This window comes from Armigeres subalbatus, chromosome 2 (genome assembly GCF_024139115.2).
Source record: "Armigeres subalbatus isolate Guangzhou_Male chromosome 2, GZ_Asu_2, whole genome shotgun sequence".
Lineage (NCBI taxonomy): Eukaryota > Metazoa > Arthropoda > Insecta > Diptera > Culicidae > Armigeres > Armigeres subalbatus.
This window is the reverse complement of record NC_085140.1, coordinates 278791096-278812601: the sequence shown is the minus strand read 5'-3', so window position 1 is coordinate 278812601 and position 21506 is coordinate 278791096. Positions and strand designations below refer to the sequence as shown.

Below are 21506 nucleotides of genomic sequence, written 5' to 3'. Positions count from 1 at the left end.
ATATTTCATTTTTTGGAATATCCAAAGATTTCGATGTTTCTATGAAATGGGATACTTATCATCATGCTTGAGAGGAGAATAATCCATTCTCAAACAAATTGTTACGCTTTCAAAAATTATAGTGCGTAAGGTTAAGGTGCTCCGGATTGGCCCAAGAAAGTTATGGTCACTTTATCTTAAAGCAAACTTTTTATAGGAGGCCCGTAGACCCGTAGTATTATATACCGATCGACTCAGTTCGTCTATTTGAGGTGATGTCTGTATGTGTCTGTGCGCATGAAATGAAGCAAAAGTGTAACTTATTTTTCAGGCATTTATCCTTAATCGCTTTCCTTGAAGCAAGTTGCATTTGACGCAAAATCCTGTCCATTTGTTTGGCCAGATCGAACTGTGAGCTCGGAAAATATGGTCAAAATACTATTATCCATAGAAAAATTGCGTAAAAAGTTTGACGCAGAATACTCTTCCATTGTTTCCTATCGAAAATTGGCCAGATCGAACTATAACCTCAAAAGTAATAGCCAAAATACTTTTTTATAATGTACGAGAAAGACACCATCACCGCTAGGTTTTTCTCACATTGTCACTAGGCGAAATCACTGAGCGAAATCGAAGAGTGGATAAGCCATCCTTTTCCGACAGAAAACTAATCACTTTTGTTTATAAAAAAAACAGTAATATTTTCACTGTTTCGGAAAATTTAGGGAAGAGGCTCCATAATGCACCCTTGGAACGTCTTTCCCCATGAGGCTGAAACGTATCCGTTTCTATCATATGGAAAGTAATATTCTTTCTAGTTGCACGCATCAAATTAGGCTACCCTAAAATACTGCAGGATTAAGATCATGAGGGACGTGGGTGGCACAAAGCAGAAATGGAGCACATTATTTATTATTCGTAATACCTGTTCTAATCCCAGCATCATGTATGTAGGTAACCAAGGGACCAATGCTGTCAATCTGGTAGTTTGGTCGGATGTGTACGATCTTACTAGACTAGTTTTTAGAGACGGAAAAGAAATCGACAAGACTTGATGTCGTATATTTTTACAACCGTAATACATTTGCTGATTCTGGGTTGACTCTCTCGTTCAATCCCGAAATGCGGTACAAATTGTGACCACCCATTATGTGCTTCTAGTTTAAGAAGGAGTTTGCATGTAGGGTTCCTATAATTTGTAATGCAGGGAATATTACTTACTGTCTTCACTTCCACTCTTATCACATTTTCCGAACGATGATATCAATAACAATCCACTATTTAATCTATATGTATAAAAATTATAAACGTATCCTAAAAAAGCTTCCGTTTTCACTTTCTGATGCCAAATCCACCCTATCGTTTCGGGTGGTTAATAATCCCAACAGCAGAAAACAGGAGCGACTAAACGTACCTACTTGTCTGTATTTCCCAAAGAAGTAGCCTGAACACAAGCGCAAAGAGCGGGAGCTCGTACGCCATGCCCGCCCGGGAAGACTGGAAAGATCGGGAGGAGACGTCCCAAGTGTACATATAAATACATCATCAATAACCAATTCACATTACAGTTCTTTTTCAAACGGTTCCGAGTTAATGTCACGGACGGGCGTCTTCAGTGGGGGGAACACTCTGCATTGGCTGTCTTGTGGTACCTGTCGTTGCGATAGAGTTACGCAGCGCGCTCCTGCGGGACGTCGGGAGCAGTTGAACCAGTAGCCGCGCATTAGTTGGCGAGTAGCACGCCTTAAGTGAAGACAAGAAAAGTGCGATCGGTGCCGGTGTAAAGTGGAAACCATAATTAAGGCGGTCACCTCTTATGGGAGTGCCTACAACAGTGAAACTGAGAAGCGGTTACGAAGATTCGGTTAGCATGTATGCAAGTCCCGCGATTGATTGAAATATTTATCCAATTGTTAATGGTGGTCCAAACAAATTAATCGGCGAAGTGCAAGGAAAAATGAAGCTACTGTTAGGATGCCTTAGTGGATTAGTTGTGCTTACCACAGCGGTATCCACTGAAGGGACGGAAGTCAAAGAAGATCTGGATGATTCAGAGATCGTTGAAGGTGGGTAGTTTGAAAATAAAATATATTACGGATTATACTATATAGTCTAAGTTTAATACATTCGAAGTTATGTGGCATAAAATACAGATTATAATTACATTCATCACGTTAATTTGTAATCTTATGAATTTAATCTTTCGTGTGTGCTAACTGAAAAATTTGCAATGCAGCTAGTTGCTTTAAGATGCAATTGAGGATTTAGAGGGGTGTGCCGAAGCGCAATAGCTTGCCGGAGATACCCTCTTTCTTCTATGACTAGAAATGATGCAACTTCGGCGTTGTCGTAAGTGGTTCCCGCATCATATTTATGTTCTGATAAGACTTTCAGAAATGTTGATAAGTAATAAGGATTACGCTAGGCTTACAAACCACAACTTCTTTTGCCTTTGGAGATTTAGATGAGAAACTTCGTGTGGTAAGCTATCCTATAACATTATTACAGTTCCAATCATAATTATTCGACGAAATCTCTAGCATTCCGAGACAACCCAATCTTCATATTTCTTGAATAACGCTTCATAAAATTAATTATTTTTCACAGGCTTAAATGTTTTCAATTCGATGCTTTCAATAACGTGCAGCAACAATAACATCGTTTAAATGACAATGTATTTCACATGTCAAAGTTACCTTTTGAACAGATACACGATCAACTTTTTATTATTGATTTACTATGTTCTGAAAACTCAGATGTGAATATGAACATTGTGTTCTCATCATTGTTTTGTGATATTATGGAATTTGAGGTGTCACACGACTTATTTCGACTCAATTTAGAAAATTACCATTCCAGATCTTCCCCGGATTACGATCGGATTGCACCCGAGTGGCCCAGGAGCCCTGAAAATTTCATTACGATCATTGCTTTGTGAAATCATGAAGTTTGAGGTGCCGCACGACCTATTTTGGCTCGGTTTAGGAAAAGTTTATTCCCGAGGTCCCCCGGATTGTGACCAGATTGTACCTGGTGGAATGGTCTTGGAACCCTAAAAATGTCATTCCCATCATTGCATTGTGAAATCATGAAGTGTGAGGTGTCACATGACCTGTATTGATTTAAATTTGTAAATGGCCATTTTTTTCGAGGACAACTGACCCCAACGTATTTTTGAACTGTAAAAAATCCCAAAAATCCAAAAATTGGGATCCATCCGGATCGAATGCAACTTGTTGCGATATTCACTCACCAGAGTCATAGTCGTACAAACATTTACGACATCTATTCATTTTCAGTTAGGCAAACCAGGAACCAGATGGCAGTAGTGGGCAAATGTCAAACTGGAGCAAATCTGATGCGCGCGCCACGAGTGAATATTGGGCCAACTAATGATTATTTAAATTGACGAGTAAATCAATGAGCGATGGGAATTTCACAAGTGTTATGTCTGTGGTTAAACTGTCACTTTTAAATTTAATTTGATTTTAATTCGCAAAAAGAATTAAAGCCTATTCAATATCCGTTCAAAAACAACTTCGTTATTAAATTAATCAATAAAAGAAGTTCAACCAAAGTTAATTGCCTATGTTTCGGGTATTGGACCACCCCACTTGTACATTATGTGGAAGATTTAGTTTTGAAAAACGATGGGAGTCGAACCCACGACCCTCAGTACGCTAGACTGGTGCTAACTAAGCTACGAAGGACCTCCTAGCTATTTTCTCTCCGATCAATTAATGTTTTCGTACAATAATTTCACAACGTATAACCGTTTTTTGGTGGCAAATATTCATTTCATTACTCCTTGCTCATTTTAGAGATTAGTAAATCAATACATCAGTACCAATGGTTTGCACTTTTTCTAGGCTGTGCGCCACAGGTAGGGGAAGAGGCCCCAAAACGCACAACCCCCCCCCCCCCCAACCCCCCGAGGCAAAACGCCTTTTGTGGTTTCCCTCATATTTACCGTCATTAAGATGTCCGTAACAAAACTAGATCTAAAATGATGTGGGTTAGGCGAAAAAAGTTTCAAAATAGTGTATGGGAAGGTCGGAAAAACCGAAAATTTCGACATTTTGAAGAAACATCTAACATTTTGGCGAGGTAAAACGCCCTAGTGGCACTAACCTACAATGTACTTGCGTCTCCACGCACTATCCATACCAGAATGCTGACTCGCCGACGCATGGTGCTTTGTTCCCTAGGAGCTACCAGCTAAAAGGCGTTTTGCCTCATGAGTTTTCCGGCAACAGAATATCATCACTTTTTTGAAATGTGAAAATTATCAATATGATTGAGATTTTTGACAATTTTTGAATGGCATCAACTAGCTATCTTGTTTAACTGTTGCATAATGTAAAAATTGCGTTACAAATAAGACAATGAAGCAGTGTTTGCTTAGCTAGGGTATATTGCCCCCCTCCACCCTTCCCCTGATTAAACTCGATTCTGTTCTGTTTGCGCTGCGCAGGAGCCGAAACAAGAATGCTCACGGAAATGCTGACCCCACAGACGGCATTAGACTCTCACACAGCAGCAAGAAACAGTTTGCAGATACAAAAAAAAGGTAAAAAATGCCGCGTAATTTTTTTTTGGCATACTGTTTCGGTTTGCTCGGTGCATGAAATTTGACTGGATAAAATGTTAACAATCGCATAATCAAAGTGTTTTACTGTACATTTCCCATCACTAATCCGGAGGTCCCCGGGATTGTAGCCGGATTGAACCCGAGTGGCCCAGGAACCCTGAAAACATTATTCCGATCATTGTTTTGTGAAATCATGAATCTTGAGGTGTCACACGACCTGTTTTGACTTAATTTGTAAATGGCCACTTTTCCGGGGTCAACTGACCCCAGCGGATTCTGAAATAATTCTGGAACCGTACTCTGGGCTGAACCAAATCCAGTATGAATTGAAAATTGGGATCCATCCGGATCGAATGTAACTTGTTACGAAGGAATCAGTCAATAAATGTGGTTTTTACAGCAGTTTTCATTTGTTTTAGCCCTGGGAAAGGTTAAAAATTATGATAAATCACCCGGTCCTTCTAATGGCTGGTGCTACCCAGCAATACCAACAAAAAAATTATTAAAAATGATTCGATATCTGTCAAAAGCATTCTTGCTCTGCGATCAGGGTTAGGGCAAACTAGGGTAATATGCACCACCGGGGCAAAACGACCCTTTGACATTTTGAGAACATTTTCAGCTGTTTTACAAGAGTATTTACTACAGCGCATGTAGTTCGAACTACCAAAGCAATAGTAAACATGTTTGAAAATATTCCTGGAACACTGTCAATAATGCCAAAAGGTCGTTTGCACGGGGTGCATATTACCCTATTTACCCCTATTCATAAAATTATTGAACTGTCATTTTTATGTTTAATTTCATTTGAATTTGCGGATGGGACCTTATAACTTATAAGTTCGCCTTGATGATGATGATGCACTCTAACTTTTTTTTATATTTTTATTTAGCTGATGCACTATACCTTTTAACTACTCAGTGACTGAGTAAAATTGTTTTGCCTCCTCTTTTTTTCACATGAAACTTTACTCAATTTTTGTCAAAAGCGAGGCTACTCTTAGTCTTGAATAGTGCCGCTTTTAACAGACATTGCGTAAAGTTTCCTTGGGAAAGCAATACAATTTTCCTCAGTCACTGAGAAGATGGAAGTTGGTGTGTGTGTTTTTTTGTATTGTTGACATAATTTTAATACGACCTTTTTTGTGTAGTCCACGAAAACTTGAGCCTTACACGGAAGAAATAAACTACCCAATAGTGAGTTTAATTCACCCAACCTCGAATATCCGTACGGGAAGCCAAAATTAAGTAAGTAGGGTCGAAGTAGTTTGCCTTTACTCCCATGTTAAAAAAGTACCCAACGGAAAATTTATTTACCCAAATGTAAGTTTAATTCACTCAATTTCGACCTCAGGTAATAAAACTCAAAACTGGCTTCCCGTATTGAACTGGTGTCGTTGGATTGTTTGGCTCTTTTGTTTTTGACAACAAAAGAAAGAGTGGATGAAAGAGAAGAGAAAAAATAACTCAAAAGTAAGTTTAAAAATACTCAATTTTGGGTACTTTTTTTTTCCGTGTACGCGCGTATCAAGCCCCAAACACAATGTCAGCGGAACGGCGACGGAAACGGCAAATTTACAGTTAGCCCATATATTTTCTGTCAAATTTTCGTTCCGCTGACATTGTGTTTGAGGCTTTACAATCACAAATATACACGAAGAAAAATGAATAAGCTATTCAGATAATTGTTCAATCCTTTTCTAATTCCAATATTAAGGATCAAAATCCCGATTTTTAGCGAATCAATTGAGGACATTTTTGGCATCTGACCTGAGAATGACCCAAATTTTTAATAGCCATTAGTTTTTTATATGCATGTTTACTAAAAAGGCACGTTTCAGTTGGAAATAATTATAAAGGCGTTCCACTTGTATGGAGCTTCATGTGAAAATTGTGGTTTAAATTATTTCCAAATACAACGTGCTTTTGTCAGTAAACATCCCGCATAATTACAAACTGTACATGGATATTTTCCCGTGCGGTCGACAACAGTATCCTTTACTGTTGACAACTGTAAATGAACAATGTCATATAAAGTTTTAACAGTTTGTGGTACGGTTATTTGACAAATAACAATATGTTGGATGGGTTGTTAAGTTATGTCACCATAAAAAATCGTCTGTTTTCGCGTGCAAAATTTTCGCTCAACAGTATGATAAAATGTTGACATATAATGCAGGAAATAAAGAACATTTTTGAGACAACATGTTATATGTTGACATTTAGTGATGATGTCGAGCAGTTATGGTTGAATCGATCGAAAAGTATTCGATAACCGCAACGTAAACTATGAAGCTATATCTTACATCGTAATAATGATTCTGACCATATAACATGTTGTTTTTTATTATGCGGGATGCAAACTAAAAATAATCAATAATTGAGATTTAGGTCCTTTTAGGCCGAATGCCAAAAATGTTCTCAATCTAATTGCTAGAAACCGAAATTTTGATCCTCAAACATGACCATTTTATATGAAAATCAGCGATTGCTTTATAATTATTTCCGGGAGGTTTACTTTACTTATTTTACATAGAATATTTTCGAATACTGAGTTGAGGAATATCATGTACTATTAGTTTGTTCTTATTCATATTATATCTTGATATTTAAATGATATTTTGATGCAAATTTTTTATATTGTTGCCTGTTCTTTCATCTCTTATATCAATCAAGTCCATATCATGTTTTGTTAATCCGTTCATTGCTGCTGCCCGGGAGGGCCTTCTTTCGTGAATCATATTCACCTTTTGAGGGGATTTAACTCATACATTGAGTACCGGGCTTATCTACTATCGAAAAAAAATCATGAATCATTCGACGATTTGAGCGTACAAACTACAAAGTAAGGCCTGCCAATAATGCTAACTCTTGTAACTGAAATCATGTAACTCTTATTTTTTTAATTTTTGGGGGTAATAATCCAGTTCTTCACCTCGTGGTGGGAATACTTATAGAGTCAAAACGGCTGTAAAATGGACTTTCAACACATGACTCATCCGCTTAATAATTTTTGTGAGCAATGTAATCTGAGGACCCTCGTGTGGATGCGTTGTAAATTTTTTTGTGTTTTTATTCTTATACAGCTAAATAATGTCATAACCAGACCATACATGCAACAGAGCATAGTAATTCAAGTTAAATTTTGGCATGCTTAGTATCCTTTATTTCTTATCCAATAAAAACTATAGTGAAAAGAATCGAAGCGAATTACTCATTCACTTTCTCTGTACAAGTGAGTCATGCATAAATCATTTCCGTCCTTGTATGATACGAAATTTTCGCTGCTATTAAATTGCCACGCATAATTTCCCGTAAGGCGTTAAAATACACACTCAAGCTGTTTTATTGCTTTCGATTGATCAAATATGGAATAAAATTCGAATCAGGTGCGAGATCACTCACCCCGTATCCCAGACTTCCAACGGATGATTAGCCGAAACAAAATCGAATTCCAAAGCACAAAGAACTAATCGTTATGTTAATGAAGTAAATATTTCGCCACCGTCTATTGATCTATTCTTTCCATTCAACATGTACCGAGGGGACAACAGTTCATAGAAGCATTACCGCCGAAGTTGCACAGACAAAATATAAACAATCGGGAAACGGCCCTCCGCTGTTGGGATGGATTTGTGATTAAGTTTGCATGTCTGCTGAGTATAGCTGTTCATGACCATAAATTTATGTGATGACGCTCGTTGAATTAACAAGTTAAGCTCATGATCTCGTCGCTGAACGATAACTTTACATCGTGTCAGGGCACCAACTTTTCAATATCGTTCAAATATTTGAACGCAAGATAATTAAGTATACTGAGTGGTGCTAGTTTAATGCAGATTTTTATATTCAGTTAATCTGTTCCTATTATGCCCTGCTTGAAAAATTCCATTGGCGAGCTGGGAAAAATGTAAGTCGCAGCAAACAGACCTAGTTTTCTTGCACTCTGCACTGGACCCAAGAAAGTAGAACGTGATGTAATTTCAAGCGTGCCACCGCCACGTAGTCCTCATGCGTCTCCTCAGTCATCACCATCTTCCATTCTGAAGTCTCACAAGCACGTGGCTAGCGCACCACAGCAGGGGCTCGATCAGCGATTGCGAACAACTTCTTCAATGAGTTAGGTTCTGGGGCTTGTCGTTTAGCACGCATTTGCTATTCTGTATATGGTCTGCAAAAAGTTACCGATGAAAAGACCACCGATAGTGACCCAATTGGCGGACTTTCGCGATTTCAACTAGGAGGAAAGCGCACCGGCTTTTTTCTAATTAACTCGCATTCTCCGTGATGGGAAGTACCGTTATAATGGAATGTACTATTCTTCTGCTTGTGGTTGTTTTCAGCAAATGATGGGTAATTTACGATACAATGTCCATCTGACTTGAGCGTACTGGGAAGTGTGTTTCGCATCCCTATGTTAATTTTTAATTAAATCTTGATATTGTACACGCACAACCTCATTACTACATCGCCATCGGTCGGAAACACATGCCTGAACTAACTAACTGGATGTAAGAATCGCGCCATAACTACATTTTCGAACGCCACAACACCTTTTTAATTACAACTTTTAGAATGCTGTGCTGTCAGAATCAATATGGAAATAAATTAATCGGATTTCACGAATACATCTTCTGATTTTGTTGCCATAATCCAACGCTTTGCAAACTAAAGGCATAATCAAGTTACAGTGATATTTTAACTGAAATTTATTTGACCGTTGCAAAAAGCATGACATTATTGGAAAGCATGTTTGTTGTTCAAACAGTAATAATTTCAATTTGAAGTATAGGTATTTGACATACATTTTATAAAATACAATATAGTTTAATACTCAATTTGATTTTAATATTATAATTAGTTATTTTCATCCAAACAGTATGCTCGTCTACAGTTTCTCCTACTTGACTCGACAAATCGGATTACAATCCAAAACAGCACTACCTCGCCTTATATAACATTTACTTAGATAAATGAAATAGTACTTATTTTATCATCTGTTTCCAAACTGTTTACATGGCTTGCAGTACTCTCAAGGGTTGCCGACCTAGATTTATATTTCAAAAATGCTTGAACAAACTTTCACTGTGAAATTCAACTCTTATGTTTGTAAAATAAGGTATATCGAAAAAAATATCTATCACAAACATAAAATTAAACTGATAAGTTGAAAAACTACAACAAAAACGGCAATTTTGTAATTATATTTCAACTCAAATACAAAACATTGACGAATTCGGCATCACTTCAATCCACCCCCCTGGCGTCCTATACTATCACAAGGGGTTTGACAATAGCCACCATGTCCACGGACGGTAGCTCATTACCGTCCGTTGTTATTGTACGAAAATAAACATTATGTGTTTTGTTTACTATTTGTTTTGGTTAAATCTGAAAATTGTTTTCGAAATAATTTGCAAGATTTACATCTTTGACCATGGGAATTATGTTATTTGACGATAAAATATAATAAACTAACGAATTGGAGTGAATCGATAGGTGAAATCAAACGCTACACGAAATCATATTTCGTAACTTGTTCTCCTGCCCGAATCAAACAAAAGATATTATTATTGTTTATACTGTGATGAGCATCACAGTTGAAATGGTCCGGGATGCAATTCGAACAACATTCAATAGTGAAATTGAAATGAAATAAATGGTGTGCAGAAAGATGTTTTAGGATTATATTTACATGCGCATAATAGCTGGTATTATTTTTGAATAATTTGAAAATATGTAGCCAACAATAGTTTGGATAAAATGTAGTTGCTTGTAAACGCACGATTCGGGAGAAGTACTTTTCAAAAGGTATGCTGGACATATTCATGAAGATGTTCGCTACGCTGAAAAGCATGTCTTGCCACGGGGTTGCTTCAATCATATCGTTACGTATACACACAAGTAATAGTGTACGTATTTTATGTTGGAAACAGTATTATTGATATAGGTACAAGCATAGGATTAACTGTTTTTGGATGTTATTGAAATAGGTATGGTGATGATGTTTTTAAGCTATTAAATAGGGAAACGGCAGGTATTTCCGTCCATCGTCGTAGGGGCTAAAACCAACGAAAGCAACGTACATTTGCTAGATCTCCACTATAGCAGAACGTTTCTCCTGAGCTTACGATTTGGTACGTATGAGTTTTACAAAAAAACGTCTCTTTTATTGGTTTTCGAGACTATGACGAACAGACGAAAATACCTGCCGTATCCCTACTTCTAGAATGTGATAATAATTTCATTTTTGAAGTTGCCAAATTGTTCTCAATTAAAAATTACGTGAGGTGAGCATAATTATTCTCATGTTTCTTGATTATTGGGTGAGAAATCAATGCATTTCATGTGCGCATTGCCTTATTGTTATTGATATAGGAACAGATACCCTATTACGAATAATAAAACTGAGTAAAAATGTTTTTTTATACTAAACATCATTTTCATACTACATGCTTCGATCACCTTAGAGGGATCGTTTTACTCACTAAGCAGACAATTTCGCAAAAATTATTGTTCACAACAGAATAAATCGGAGTTACAGTGTTCCGTTATTTATAAATAAGAACAACATTTGGAAACAAATTTAGGGGAGGGGCATTTAATATATTTTACTTTCTTTCTCGTTTCAAAGAGCGAACAATGACGCTTAAACTTAGGCTAATAAGCCAGGGCAAGTTTAATTGCTTCGTCCCATCCCAGAAAAATCATCAATGGAGTAAATTTCTTAGAATGGTCACTCCCAAAGTCTGTTCAAACTTATATCATTTGGAATCGCTCATCCAAGCAACTGCATCAAAATTTAACAAAAATTTTAATTCATGATTTTCTATTGAGTTGAAACTTTGCACAGTTTTTCAATTTCATCTAAATCGTCATTTTTCGATATCAAATCTTTTTATTGAGTCACGACTAACTTTTCAAAAGGGTGTATGTGAAAATGGTTCAAAAGCATTCAAAGAGATGCACAGCAAAAACGGAATGTTCGATTGTTATGATTTTTTCAGCAAAGTTAGACAACTACATGGTGTTTCTTAAAAAAATGTAAACCTAAAAAAAATTTTTTTTTTGCTGTAGAAAATATCATTTTTGTCTGTCACAAAAACTCAAATATCTCAAAACCCTATCTTTTTACGAACGTAATTTTTTTAGGGAAAACGGTCCATTATATTAGCTATCTACCATAAAAATTGGTGATGGAAACTAATAAACTAAAAAGTTATGACATTTCAAACATTTCACAATTTTCACACATAGTAAACCAGAAAAAAATTCCGTGTATTTTTTTTTTCAAGAATCGCAGTTTGATGCTGATTTTATTGTTAAGGGCCTTGCGTGAGTTAAACAAGTTGTTTTTATGATATTCCATATTTATGTATTCATCGATATTATGTATATTATATGTATAAATAAATAAAAATGAATTAACAGATCACAAAAATAATCTTAGATTTGACATTTAATATCAGCACCAGAATATTTTTTTGCAGGGAATGATCGATGAGTCTCTCTACTCGATCTATCATATTATCCTAATTATTATCTTACAATACAAAGCTGTATCTTTCAGAAAAATCACAAATGACTAAAAATTCACCATTTTGTAATGTATTTTCGTATTTTTAACCCTTATGCGGCCAACAAAAAACACACGTGGAAGGCCGCCTGGAAGCTTTTGACCATTGTCGAAGTTAGTGCCTATGCTCATGGTTATCCAAGAAATCTTTGAAGTAAGGCTTAACAGTCTACACGCGTAACCAAAGGCCATTCAAACAGTTGCAAATATGCTACAAGCTCTTTGCGCTTCTTAGAATTGAAGGTGTTCACCGTATATGCTTCGGGTAATACAAAAATCCCTGAAATGAGGTCTTAGTCATCCAAGAAATCTCTGGAGTAAAGCCTAAAGATCTACTCGCGTAACCAAAGGCCTATGATGCAAATTCAAATACGGTACATGCTCTTTGTGGTACTTAGCATAGAATGCGTTCACAGTACATGTTCCGAGTCATCCAAGAAATCTCTGGAGTAAGGCCTTAAGGTCTACACTCGTAACCATGGTTTTATGGACTTGTCTCAAAAGTGGTACATGCTCTTTGCGCATCTTGAAATCAAATGTGATCACTACATATGTTCTGCGCTATCGAAGAAATCTCTCGGATAAGTCCTCAGGCGCCTTCATTGCATATGTTCATTGTCATCCAAGAAATCCCTGGAAAAGGCCTTCAGGTCTACACGCGTAACCAGAGATCTTTTAGATTGTTTTAAAAGTGGTGCATGCCCTTTGTGGTACATTGAAAAGAGCGCATTCATTGCATATGTTGATGGTCATCCAAGAAAATCCTGGAAAAGGCCTTAAGATCTACACGCGTAACCAGAGATCTTTTAGATTGTTTCAAAACTGGTACATGCCCTTTGTGGTACATAGAATATAACGCCTTTATTGCATATGTTCATGGTTATCCAAGAAACCCTGGAAAAGGCCTTAAGATCTACAAGCGTAACCAAAGATCTATCAGATTTTTACAAAAATGTTACATGCCCTTTGTGGTACATAGAATCGATTGTGTCCATTGCATAGGTTCATGGTCATCCAAGAAAACCCTGGAATAGGCCTTTAAATCTACATGGGTACCCAGAGACCTTTTGGCTTGTTTCAGAAGTGGTACATGTATCACACATAGAATAGAATACGTCCATTGCATATGTTTATGGTCTTCCAAGAAATTGCTAGAAAAGGCCTTAGGATCTTCACACGCAACCAGATACCTTTCGGATTGTTTCAAAAGTGGCATATGCTCTTTGTGGTACATAGAATATACCGCTTTCATTGCATATGTTCATGAGTATCCAAGAAAACACTTGAACAATCCTCAAGAAGTTCACGCATAATTAGAGTTCTTTCGGCCTATTTGAATAGTTATACATGCCTTTTATGGTACGTAGAATAGAATGCACCCATTTCAAATGTTCATGGTCATCCAAAAAAACCCTGAAGTAAGGCATTAGGATCTACACCAGAGATATATCAGCCTGTTTTCAATTTGGTACATGCCTTAAAATGCGTTCATGGCATATGCTAATGATCATCCTAGAAATTTATGGAGTAAGACTTCTAGGCTTACACGAATATCTAGAGGGTCTTTAAGGTCAATCCTTGCGCCGCCTCCGTATCGATTGGTGTGCCCCCGAAAACGCGAGCACTTTGAAACTTGGATTCCGTGAGGAGTGTCCTTAATCTAATTTTAATATGGTACATGATCTTTGCGATATTAGCCTGTTTTTCCCTCACGTTCTCGGCGTGAAGTTGTATCGTTCCAATTTATTTACATTTTGCATTTCCAAAGAATAGACAACTTCATATTAGTGATATGAATGAAGTTTGTATACTACCTGGAACCAACAACAACAAGACAACAATAACTACTTGGAATGCTAATATATCAAGATGAGGTTTCACATCTTGTTTATTTTTCAATAACTACCCAGAGCTAATGACAACAACTTGAACTACTTGAAATACAAACATATACCAATAGCCTTCCGTTCGTGGGTTGATCTGCAGATCATTCCTATATGGAGTTCATAGACTACCTAGTACCATGGCAAAAACAAAAACTACAGCAGACGTTCGATAACTGTAAGTCATTTAACTGCAATGCTTTTTAACTGCAATTCGATTGTTGCAACAGTTTTGCAGTTATCGGACCGCTAAACTTGAAGCCGATGTCAGGCTCAAAGCCAGCTGCATTGCGCTGCACATTTAGATGCACTTTTATTGCATCTGACGTCGATTGACAACCGTTTGACGTCTAGAGTGCGTTGCAGTTATCGAACGGCATTAGAAAAGTAAAAATTTTGCAGTTATCGAACGGCTACTGTACTAGGAATGCGTACATTCACTCAGATGAGGTTGACCCGATTTTGTCACTCCCAGATTTTGTCTACCCCTGATTTTGTCTAACCCGATTTTATCACGTTTTCGACCCAATTTGCCGCAAACATTAAAGATTTTTATGAAATAACTTTCACTGCCTGCAGCGCAGCTTATTATGAATCATTTATGAGTACCTGTTAATAAGTTTGTAAGTCTCTTCGACAAAAAAATACGGATTCCATTCACGTATTTTGCCTTGCCTTCATCACGGAGCCCACGACAATGAAAACAACTACTTAAAATACAGTTAGTTCAGCAACTGGCAACAGCTGGTCATGGTAGAAGTGTATCGTAGTGACTTACTGTGTAGTGCCCATCCTGTTCTTTACCACCCACTCATCTTGTTTATGGTGCTGGGACAAATGAAGCTAGTGCAGTTTACCCCAACCCACCTGACAATCCATCGTGTGACCCACACTTCAATCGACAGGTTGATTAATTTCGAGCCCTGATGAAGATCCAAACCCCCGGATCGAAACGTTGGCAATGATTTGAAATTATCAACATTTTCATGTGACTGAAAGCCGAAAATTCTGAAAATTAGCATTTATTCATTTGTCATAAGACATTTAAACAATCCCATTGAATTCCACTTAATTGATCTTGACAGATACGTGACCTCAACAGGTTCAGTGTCTCGTACTTGACTTGACTTCGTCGAGTCAAGTACGAGACACTGAAGACGGCCTTACTGTTGAGGTCGAAATACGTATCTGTCAAGATACAATTAAGTGGTGGAATTCAATGGGATTGTTTAAACTCGTATTATGACAGGTAAAAACATTCCACTAAAAAGCTCAAAATAATTTTCTTATCAACTAATCCAGTCGAAATCCCCATAAAATACAAACATATACCAAGAAGGGGTCTCACAACTTGTTTATTTTCAAATAACTGCCTCCATTAAGGAGGTTGATCCATCGACCTTGACTCTATTTCATAGACTACCTGGAGATTAAGACACAACAAGAACTACTTGGAATACAAACATATACCAAGACAGGGTCACAAAACTTGTTTATTCTTCGATAACTGCCTCCATAACGAAGATTGATCTACAGAGCTTCGGTGGGGTTTGATTCCACGAAACCAGTACGCTAGACAGGTGTTTTCCCTACTAAGCTACGAAGACCTCCGTCGTCCTCCGTAGCTTAGCGGGTACTGATGAAACCAAATTCACAGCACCGGGCATGTAGCCGAACTCTCGCAATACATTCTCAGAACTAACTCTCTCATATATGTTTTTGTACAATGCCAACCACGTAGGATGAGTATTTAGTATTAGATCCTACACACTTGCTTCATCACCAACGGCGCTCGATGAAGTAGGGTTGTGTGAGATTGTGCCAGTTGATCGTCAGATCCCAACCCGACCACATAAGCGAAGAGAGATCGCCTTTCGAGTTCAGTACATTCAAAGTTAGTTGTCTATGTTCCGGGTATTGAGCCACCCGGAGTGGAAATTAATAACTATGTCTGAAACTCGATTATGCCTATGCACAACATGTGATAGATTAAGTTCGGAAAAGGTATTGGAGGAAAACCGCTACCTTCCGTTCCTTCCAGTTGTTCTTCAATAACTGCATCCGTTACGGAGGTTGATCCACCGACCTTGACTCTATAGAGTTCTTAGACTAGCTGGAGCCCACGACAGCAACAAGAACTACTTGGAATACAAACATACACCAAGAAGGGGTCACGCAACTTGTTTATTCTTCGATAACTGCCTCCATTACGGTGATTGATTCGAAGATCTTGACTGTATGGAGTTCGTAGACTACCTGGAACTCACGACAACAACAAGAACTACATGGAATACAAACATATACCAAGAAGGGGTCACACAACTTGTTTATTATTCAATAACTGCCTCCATTACGAAGATTGATCCACAGACCTTGACTCTATGGAGTTCGTAGACTACCTGGAACCAATGACAACAAGAACTACTTAGAATACAAACAAATATCATGAAGGCGTCACACAACTTGTTTATTCTTCAATAACTGCCTCCGTTACCAAGGTCGAAACCCATACCTTGTCTCTATGGAGATCGTAGACTACCTGGGGTCCTCGACAACAACAAGAACTACTTGTAATACACACATATACCAAGAAGGGGTCACGCAACTTGTTTATTCTTCGATAACTGCCTTCATTAAACTGTATGGAGTTCGTAGACTACCTGGAACTCACGACAACAACAAGAACTACATGAAATACAAACATATACCAAGAAGGGGTCACGCAACTTGTTTATTCTTCGATAAACGCCTCCATTACGGAGATTGATTCGAAGACCTTGACTGTGTGGAGTTCGTAGACTACCTGGAACTCACGACAACAACAACAACTATATGAAATACAAACATATACCAAGAAGGGGTCACACAACTTGTTTATTCTTTATTGACTGCCTCCATTACGAAGGTTGATCCACCGGCCTTGAATCTATGGAGTTCGTACACTACCTAGAGCCCATGACAACAACCAGAACTGCTTGGAATGCAAACATATGCCAAGAAGGAGTCACACAACTTGTTTATTCTTCGATAACTGCCTCCATTACGGAGATTGATTCGAAGACCTTGACTGTGTGGAGTTCGTAGACTACCTGGAGCCCACGATAACAATAAGAACTACTTAGAATACAAACATATACCAAGAAGGGGTCACGCAACTTGTTTATTCTTCGTTAACTGCCTCCATTACGGAGATTGATCCGAAGACCTTGACTGTATGGAGTTCGTAGACCACCTGGAATCAATGACAGCAACAAGAACTACTTGGAATGCAAATGACCCGGAACATATACTGTGAAAGCATTATTTGCTAAGCACCATAAAGAGCATGTACCGTTTTTGAATTTACACGATAGACCTTTGGTTACGTTTGTAGACCATAAGATCTTATTCCAGGGATTTTTTGGATGACTTAGGCCTTACTCCAGGGGTTTTCAGAGCCCCAGAATATATACTGTGAACACCGACTATTCTAAGAAGCGCAATGAGCATGTAATATATTTGAATCTGGTTGATAGTCCTTCGGTTACGTGTGTAGACTCTTAAGCGTTACTTCAACGATTTCTTGTATAACCATAAACAAAAGCTGTAAACCTTGACAATGGGCAAAAAGTATATGAGTTTCTGTTTCCAAAACTGTCAAAATTATCTAAATCGGTTGAAAATTGTTAAAGTTATGAAAATATCAATTTATGGGAACACGGGTACCCTGTCGGCCATCCACGTGGTAAAAAAAATCAGATGCCCCTCCCCACGTCCCTTCTCACTGTATCAACGTGATTTTCTCACAGATGCTACATTTTATGGAGTTCTTAGATGTCACCGAGTTTCAGCTTTCAGCTATAAAAATTCATTGAAATATCACCACTTGAATTTGAAAAAGGAACACGGGTACCCCGTCGGCCGCATAAGGGTTAAAAAGCTGGATTGTTCTGTTTTAATGAAATCGTGAGGGATTAAACTTTCTAATTTCAAGCAAAAAAAATTACACAAACTCATCTAAAGGTTTTACAATAGTTTCTAGGTCACACCTATATTCGTGTTCACCCATTGCTCAAATGATAACTGATCAATATATTTTTCTTCAAACTCAGCGAATAAAGTATTTTCCAATGATGAAGAACCTGGACAATCCGAACAAGATCGTAGATAGCAATTTGATGTTGTATTTTCACACAAAAGACTACCAGTTAACATTTTAATATCCTTTGTTAAATTGATTCTTTTCAAACTATGTAAAATAAGATTAATATTCTCATGGGTTGTGCACACACACATTATGTGTTCCTGAATTGGAAAGAAGCTTGCATTGCCTTGGCCGAAGGCTTGCAAATGAGGAAAAACCTACTTTAATATTATCGTGAATTTCCTTGAAACGTGTGTACGCTTCTTTCAAAGTCGTCATCATTAATCGTTTTTGAATTGCTTGACGCTTTCCATCTTTTTTTACTGATACATAATCTTTTTGACCAGGCATAGCTCGACTTACTTCATCATCTTCAAAATATTGAACTACTATTTCTTTTGTCTCATCTGTTAATGCAGTACTAGACCTAGTATTTTTGGTTGAAAGACAGTTATTCTTCAATTGTTTTGCCTCTTTTACTGTATTTCTATTGATTTTGAACTCATCAATGGCATCCTGAATAGACCACGAACTTGGCAGCATCGACAAAATCAATAATTTTCCTTTCCTTCTCGTGGCTGCATTCGAGAACCTTTCTTTCATATTTATAATTACCTCATCGTAGTCTGTATTTTCCACATCATCAGGTCCTAATTTGAAGAGGTTTCTTCGTACAGCTTCGTTTATTTCACGGTATTTTTTCTCCGGGTAATAAACGTAGTCCATCTTACTCCCTTTAACCGGAGGCACTTTTATCCCAGCTATGCCTTCGTTAAAGCGTTCGATGTTGACCTTTTGGATACACTCATCTTCCGATTGATTTGTTGAAACAGATTTCGCTGATGGTACGGTGACAAGGCTCTCAGCACTTGATACTTCTGGTAATTCCTCAGTTGTTGTCGGTACATCTGGCAATTCCTCAGTTGTTGTCGTTTTCGAACTTCCTGCGCTCTGCTCAACCGATGATATACAGATTGCTCTTTTGTCAACGTTTAGACGACAGGACGTGTTAATGCGTAAATTTGTATTCAATGTGGACATTGGAGCATAACCAGTCGCTTTCAGTTGATCTATGGTGCTTTCGGTGAGATTTCGTAACTCTTTTGAACACTTTTTTTCCATCAAACGGCCTACAACAGTTGAGAAAGCGGCTACTCGTGTTGATCAATATATTCCAAAAAACAAAATCACTTTTAAGTTTTTACTGACTAGTTTGGTGTCATTTGCTTGACTGAACAAAACAATTACCATAAGATCTTTTGAAGCTTTTGTCTTAAAAATAACATTTCTGATATGTTTCTTATTATCAACAGGTTTCAAAACTATTAAAAGAATTTTTCGCCAGTCACGTACAATGAAAATTATGACATTATAAATACTTTTGATCACAACACTGGATCGTGTCTAAGTTTCTTATAGATGCTATGAATAATTAAATCAAAATATCATGAAAACAACTTCTTTAAATCACGCAAAGCCCATAACAATAAAATCTGCATCAAACTGCAATTCTCGAAATAACTTACACGGAAAATTTTTTTTTTTACTAAATGTGAAAATTGTGGAATGTTTGAAATGTCATAACTTTTTTGTTTATTAGTTTACCATCACCAAATTTTTATGGTAGATAGCTAATATAATGGACCGTTTTCCCTAAAAAAAATTACGTTCGTAAAAAGATAGGGTTTTGAGATATTCGAGTTTTTGTGACAAAAATGATATTTTTAAAGGTAAAAAAAATTTGTTTTTACTGTGCACGTTTTCTTAAGAACTATCATTTAGTTAAGAAAATTATTTTGAGCTTTTTAGTGGAATGTTTTCACCTGTCATAAGACGAGTTTAAACAATCCCATTGAATTCCACCACTTAATTGTATCCTGACAGATACGTTTCGACTCAACAGTAAGGCCGTCTTCAGTGTCTCGTACTTGAGTCGAGTCAAGTACGAGACACTGAAGACGGCCTTACTGTTGAGGTCGAAATACGTATCTGTCAAGATACAATTAAGTGGTGGAATTCAATGGGATGGTATAAACTCGTCTTAGGACAAGTGGTATCATTTAGTTGTCTAACTTTGCTGAAAAAAATCATAACAATCGAACACTCCGTTTTTGTTGAGCAGCTTTTTAAATATTTTTGAACCATTTTCACATACACCATTTTGAAAAGTTAGCCGTGACTCAATATGAAGATTTGATATCGAAAAATGACGATTTAGATGAAATGCAAAGTTTCAGATATTTTCGAAATGGTCGCTCAGGATCGACTGGCATGCCTCCGTGGAATGCCTCATTCCTAAACTAAATTCCCTACCAAGCATCCAACTCCTTGACATCTATGAGGGCGTCAGGTGATTCGCTGGCCTCTCGTTAAGTAGATATGTCATATCATCATTTCATTTCTTTCCCTAGTAACGGAGAAGATGGGTGTGGCCGGCAATGGTAGCTTTCATGCTTCATCATTTTGGATTACTATTAATTCCCAAATAGGAATCCGTAAGCAATTGGAGCAAGAAAGATAAATAATATTTATGACAGCTATCAGTATGCAATCTACGAAATGCTCCGTTACAACGCAACGCAATAATGTATTGAAATGTAATTAATCTCATTGCCATTTACATAATAAATCTTGATGTTTTCAGATCATATTTTTCCGTTTTTAATGGTATTTTTTGGGTCCCGACAACCGACCACCTTTTTCTAAACGGCATAAAATCCATACCTAACAAAATTATTATTGAAATTTTTCTAATATATAAAATAAATCTTATGCCTATAGGCTTCTATTGGTATGCAAATGTTACCACTTTGTTCAATTGGGCAAAAGCCGACCACCGACTACCTTCCCCTTTATGAACAAAACTGCGTGTTAAAAGTTGTGCAAATTTACCAACAAAACCTAAAAGAAAATGCATCGAACGGTGGGTTAACTTGCAACAGTGAAATGCTTACTTCAACTTTGCAACTTTCCGGCGATTGTTCAAGCGGAATGTAGGGTAAAGTGCCCAATAGTGCCCCCTACAAACAGTGGACCCTCTAACAATTGTTGCATTACTACAGTACAATGTAAACATTTTGCTATGAAATTCCAACGGGAGAACCTATCTTACAGTTCTATGATTGGATTAGATGCATTGGAAATGCTATGGAAAGTAAAATTAGATGATTTTTTTTACAATTCTTTAAAAAAAATAATCACGAGAGTGTTCATTATAAACATTTTTTGGGGGGAAGAACGTCCCGAAACGGAACATGAAAATCAAAAGAAGTGTCGACTATAGGGAAGCAAGTTTAAAATGTTAATTTCAACGAAAAACGTCGTGTATTTGAGTGTTTTATGTATGTATCGTGA

The 21506-nt window shown here is 37.3% G+C and overlaps 1 protein-coding gene across 1 annotated transcript in view; it reads left to right on the top strand.

Moving 5' to 3' along the window:
• The first annotated feature begins 1545 nt into the window (after window positions 1-1545).
• The window catches only part of LOC134212293 (clotting factor B), a 32222-nt gene continuing 12261 nt past the window's right edge, over window positions 1546-21506 (top strand). Inside the window, exon 1 of the mRNA XM_062690006.1 lies at window positions 1546-2045. Within this exon, the coding sequence (XP_062545990.1) occupies window positions 1937-2045 (109 nt within the window). The 5' untranslated portion in view covers window positions 1546-1936. The remainder of the gene's footprint in view (window positions 2046-21506) is intronic.